Below are 6,000 nucleotides of genomic sequence, written 5' to 3'. Positions count from 1 at the left end.
CCGCCTCTCCCATTTGGCATCGCAGATTTATTTCTGAGCTGCTTTCCCTTTCCAGCTGCAGCAGGCGCGCCAGCGCTTGGAGAAGGGCAGACGGTGCCTTGGCAATTGGAAGCAGAAGATTTTGAAGGAAAAGTCTTTCTGGTGATAATATGAGCTGTGAATTTATTCTACCGACTTACTGGCGTCCCTACGCGTAACTATTTGCCAGGACCTGACAGATGCCATACGTGTTGGCTCTCTGCTCAGCTCCTTAAAAGTAGGAATACTCCAAGTGACTGTGTTGACTGCTTAAATATTTTATAGGAATGCACATTTATCAGGCATCTGTTTCAGTTCGTGGGGCTTGGCTCTTTTTTTTTCACTAAAGCTACTTGCCGTTCCAGTCACTGAGCAGGAAGCAATCCTGCTCTATAGCAGACTGAATGAATGGAGAATCAGGCCCTTGTGAAATATATGATTTTCTTGATGGTTACATTGAGAGGAACAGAGCAAAGGGATTTGACATTTCAGGGTGTCTAACAGTTCCACTAACACGATATTCATATTTAATGGCATTCTTCTATGTGTTTTCTTCATCTGCTTACTTCTTTTCAAAGATAATTCCTTAAGGATTGCTTATTCTTCTGCAAGAGTTTCTTAGCAAAAACAGATAAATGGCTGAATTAAGACTACAAACAGTAATGAAGATGTGAAAAAATCTCCTCCTTTTAAAATTTGTTCAATTTATCTACAGAAGAGAAACAACGTGCTCATATTTTATCATTGCTATTAAAAAAATGTGCTGTGATTGGTATGACTCCAGTACTTTACTATGGGTAAAAGTTAGACTTTTGAAAAAGATCTGATCCAAAACTTAAATCAATAGGAATAATCCACTTGCTGGCAGTTTGGGGATCTGATTCAAAGCTGGATAGACACTGGCAGATCAGAGACCAGTCTGGAGCCCAGCAGAGAGCAGTCATCTCGTTCTGTGAAGGCTTTTAATATTTCAAAACTTAATTTTTTTCAGATTCTGGATGAAAATCAAACATAAATTTCTCCGTAAAAGGGAAAGGCTACCTGAAAGTTCTCAGAGATGTTTCGGTGTCCTGGCTGAGGAAAACAACAAAGTCAGTTGTAGGAACAAAGCAGCTATTCCTTCTCCAAAGAGGAAGTCCTAGGATTTGATCTTGCCTTTTATAGGCTTTTGAGATTCCATCATTAGTGTCTTTTATTTCGCCATTCATTGCTGAGGTATTCAAACATTTTGCTTAATCTCAGGGTGAGGAGTGTGGTGGTGGGGAACACATCCCAAACACCAAATTTCAGAGAGCTGGCATGACTTTGTAGAGGTTTGAAAATGAAGTTTTAACTAGAGAATTAGGTTAATTCTAGATGTGATACCATAGCCCACGGCTTCAAATTCTGTGACTAAATGGAAAGAAAACAGCATTTCAGCAAAACCAGCCATCAACAAACCAGGGCAGTGACAGTGAATGAGAAATACTCAAAGACAGAAAAGCTAATAGTAATGGAAGACCTGAATTACCTCTGTGTAGACTGGAAGATGCTGGAGTGGGGCATGGTATAGCCTTTTATAGCACCATAAGCACCACTTAGAGCAAGTAGCTGGCAAAGCCACAAGAGAAGTCACTCTTGCTTAGTCCTGAGAGCTGTGCACAATCTGGCGTGCAATGTAACTACTGAAAAGCCTCTTAGTGCCTGTAATATGCTCGAGCATAACAGCTCTGTAGGAATGAGAGCGCCAAAAAAAACCCATTCAGTGTAATAACTTTAAGAAAGAGAATTCTGTAAATATGAGAAAGCGAGGTAAGAAGAAGGAAGAAGAGCAAAAAAACTGGTAGGATGCTTTTAAGAAGACTGGATGCTACCTAAATGCTTCATAGCAGAGGTTCAGAGTCAACCTGCATGATCAGTCGGAAAAAAAACTTCAAAAATATTTCCTCCTCTCTTTTGGATAATATATTAATGAGCTTTTTCCCAACGGTTTTCAGCAATACATAGTGGTTCTGGGACATTTCTTTTTGGCTGATCACATTCTGACCTATGCATCGTTCACTGCTATTAAATATTGATCACTGGTGCGTATGGATCAGTGCTGATCCTTTCTCATTGTGACTGGTCATAATTACCTGTATGGGCCTGGACTGATTCCCTCCTCTGAACGACTCCAGCATCTCCTAGAGAGGTCTGAATGTTGCTCAGTCACTCAGAGGTTTCTCCGGTCCCTAGAACAGCCTGGTCCAAAGGCCCAGATCCAGACATGTCCCAACCTGGGAGAGTTCAGACCTGAATTTTACTGCTTGTGCCCCCATCCCCCGCTATTACTGGCCCTGGGAGCCGGAGGGCCCTGCAGCCACCCTTCTCTGGCTGCTCATGTAGGTGGGGGTGGGCACAGCCCCACCTGGACCATGGGTGTGGATGCTGTGGACATGTTGTGGAGACCCCTGCTCCAGCAGCTGGGGAAAGGGTGTGCTGTGCTGGCCAAAGTGAGGAGTTCAATGCCTCCTGAGCTCCGTCATGGCCATCTGTGCTTGCACATGCATCAGCACAAGACTGGGTTCTGCCGTGAGCAGGTAACAGGAATTTGAGTTGGTGAGGCACGGCTGTGAAAATGCATCACGTTCTGCTTAGGATTGCGTTGGTATCAAGGCAGAGCATCTCCACAAAGCTGAACAGCTTTGGGATTTACATGTGATTTTGCACTCTGGTCAGGGAAGGTGTGCACAACTTCATCTGCCAGCTTGGTGTAAACCCAGAGTAACATCACTAGACATGGGGAAAAACATCCGGATCAACGGAAGGTAAGTGAGCTCAGTGCCCAGAAAATTGGTGAGTAGAAAGATAATTGATTACCTTGCTCTGAAGAGTCCTTGAGCCTCTGTTTAAGTGACGCTAGCAGTCTCTAGGAGCCGTACCTTTCCAGACAGGCTCTCCATAGGGTGAAGAAAGCACTGCCTGTACTGGGGGGTTGCAGCAGGTTTGAGCTATTTGCAAATGTTAAGTGGAAAGGCCTATTTCTGTTACTTTTTCTTGGTGAAGACAACTTCAGAAGTCAGATAGACACTTACAGGGAAATTGTGATAGCTTAAGCCTGAAAATTCATAGGGTTTTGCTAATACAGGAGAGTGTGTTGGTGCTTGTATATGGATATAATTCTGCAGGTAATCGAAATCAAAGCGCGCTGAGCTAGGGTAAGGAAGCAAAGCTGCTGAGTGGAACAGCCAGGCTCCTGAGCTTAACGCAGGGAGGAGGTCCATGCTTTTACAGGTGTGCCTGACTCCAGAGCTGGCAACTTGGAGTGCAAGACAATCCAGAGTCCACAAGGCACATGGCTGGGTCCACGTGTGCTGACTTTCTTACTGGCTGCTGCCGCAAAAAGCATGTGGACAGCTGTCGTCAGAGGTGTACCAAAGGAAAGCTCAAAGGGACGACGCCAGCTTGGCTTTTTTTTTTCCCTATCACTCAGCTGCACTGAAGCCCGACACCTCTGGTAGCCAGTGGTGGAGCAGTGAGAAGCTGGTTTAGTTGCTGTGCTTTTACGGGAGAAGCTTGGCTGCGTTAACTCTTGCGAAAACAAGCCCCTAGACAACTTGAACAAAATCCAGGGATGGAAGTCGGCTCCACAGAAGCCAGCAGCAGCTCCCAGGGAGGCACCGGCTGGCTGGATCTTACCCTTGTCACCTGCACTGAAACGGTGACTTTCACCAAAGTGGTCGCAGAAGAGGAGTGGGGATCCTTTTACTATTCTTTTAAGGTATTCTTTTAAGGTGTGCGTTACTTTTCTCACATGCTTGCAGCTTTGGTGCATTTTCAGCACCTCTGCAGGGAGGCAACTAGGATTATTGAACTTTTTTGCCCAGTTATTTGTGACTTTTTTGCCCAGTTATTTGTGGCTTTTTTCCCCTGCAAAGACAGCTGACAGCATGCCTGAGGCATTTACTGAAAAATAAAATAGTTGTAGGAATTGGAGTTCAGACTTAGAGGTCTTAACCAATTGTATCCCCTTCCAAGAGCAGACAGTGCTGTTTTTCTAAAGAGGTATTGTAATTATACATGCATCTTTAATCAAAGCTTGTATTAGTTTAACATATCTTTTATGTAATTTCTTACAGTCTTGGCATAAGGGATTTCATTTCAATTTTCCAGCTGCAACAAACATTGTACACAAGTGAGAGGGATTTTTGTTTTTGTTTTTTTTTTAAATCATGAGGGACAGGTTCTAATTAGTTGGTTGGTTGGTTTGTTTTTAATTTGAGCGGGGGATGCAGTGTCTCTTGAAGGCTGCTGTTAAGAATGCACCAGATGAATCATTCAGTCCTGCATGCTGTTGAATGACATGGGAAGGGTATTCATTCATCTCCTCAGCCAAACATCACCCTTGCAATAAGAGAATGTAGGAAAAAGATGAAAGAGGTACTGAAATTCGTCTTCCCTTCAGATTTCTGTGCCTGTTGTCATTGCTTCATTTCATGCTGCACACCGTGTGTCACTTCACTGTTGTGACACATGGTACAAGTTCGGTTCAAGTTATTAGCAAGTCCGACAAGGAGTGCCCTGCCATTCCTTCTGGAGCTCAGGACCAAAAAGATCACTCTCAATGGGCAAGATATAGACACTTACATCATTTGACTACGTGTTGGGTGAAAGGGGCTGTGTTCAGAGGCAATTTGATTTCTGTGAGATCGTTAGTGCTCTGACACAATGCCAGTGGGATTACAACAGGTTTCCACCCCAGTTAAGGAAAAAGTTGATCTGTAGTTCTACGATTAATTAATGAGGGTCTCTTTTAACATATTGCTGACACATTTTTTTTCTCGATAAGATACTTTCTTATCTAGGATTTCAAGGATGAAAATTCTTTTTGTTTCCTCTTTTTTTTTTCTCCACGTTAGACTCCTAAAATGCTCTTGAAAAAAATCAGAAGTGACAAACAAAATATTTTTATCAACTTTATCTCCTTTGCTCTTTCCACAGTTAGGGCTGTAAATCTGAACAATGTCATGGGAGCAGTATTTTATAATGGTAAAAGTGACAATTAATTCCATGATTAGAAGGTCCCCAGGCAGAAAAATGCTTCTTAATAGGGAAAATTGAGTAAATTACAATAATTAGGAAACCATGGATAGTCATGCATGCTTGTCCATTGCTAAAGGAAACTTGATTCTGTTAGCTGAGGGCTTCTCGTTAGACTTGCACTCCTGTGTCAGATGTCTAGGTCTGGCACATATAGCATGAACTTTGCGAGGAGGTTCACTGATTTTGCATCAATTACTAGCTGTTGATAGGCATGGAAATATTTTGACTCTGGAGATAAGTGACAGCTAGTGCTGCTGCAGGAAAAGAGGGCTAAAGCACCTGCTCTGATGAGGATGGTGCAGGGAAGACAGGGCTCCCTGCCAGCAATTTCAGCTCTCTGTAAGAGCTCACATGTGGAAGGTGCTGCTGATACCTGCTGACTTGGTTGGCTGTCCTCCACCAGCACTGCCCATGTTGTGGCCATGTCCTTGCCCCTTCCAGCAAGCTGAGCAGCAAGTCCTTCATCTTCACAAGGGTCTGTTTAAAGAGCTAAAGCAATAAAAGGTTCAGCTTGGAATAGGCTGCATGGATTAAAACCCAGAGCTCGGTACTCAAAATGTAGCTACAAATGGGGCATTGGCCTTTTATTGGGATTTTCAAACACGTTGTAGCCCATGGCTGACAGTAAAGGTAGGCTGGATGAACGGCCGCCACACACATTGACTCCAGAGCCTGCGTGCTGGGATGCAGAAGTCCAACACGGGGCACACAAGCTATTTCTGCTTGGGCAATGCAGATGTAACCTATCTTACTAAAGTGGTCGTAGGAAACCATGATCTAAGCTGATAAATGGAGACGAGGGAGTGACACTCACCCAGTACCTGGAGCAGTTCCTGTGCTAATGACTTCTTAATGGTTCTACCCAATGGCAGCTGTGTAGTGTACCTCACATACTCCTTGAACCATGGGAGCATGCGCTGG

The 6,000-nt window shown here is 43.8% G+C and overlaps 1 protein-coding gene across 1 annotated transcript in view; it reads left to right on the top strand.

The window, feature by feature from the left end:
- Window positions 1-3,610: 3,610 nt before the first annotated feature.
- The window catches only part of NPSR1 (neuropeptide S receptor 1), a 59,750-nt gene continuing 57,360 nt past the window's right edge, over window positions 3,611-6,000 (top strand). Inside the window, exon 1 of the mRNA XM_068405323.1 lies at window positions 3,611-3,757. Within this exon, the coding sequence (XP_068261424.1) occupies window positions 3,611-3,757 (147 nt within the window). The remainder of the gene's footprint in view (window positions 3,758-6,000) is intronic.

The sequence above is a fragment of the Nyctibius grandis genome, chromosome 7 (assembly GCF_013368605.1).
Source record: "Nyctibius grandis isolate bNycGra1 chromosome 7, bNycGra1.pri, whole genome shotgun sequence".
In the NCBI taxonomy this organism is placed as follows: domain Eukaryota; kingdom Metazoa; phylum Chordata; class Aves; order Nyctibiiformes; family Nyctibiidae; genus Nyctibius; species Nyctibius grandis.
This window is presented reverse-complemented; position numbering and strand designations above follow the sequence as displayed.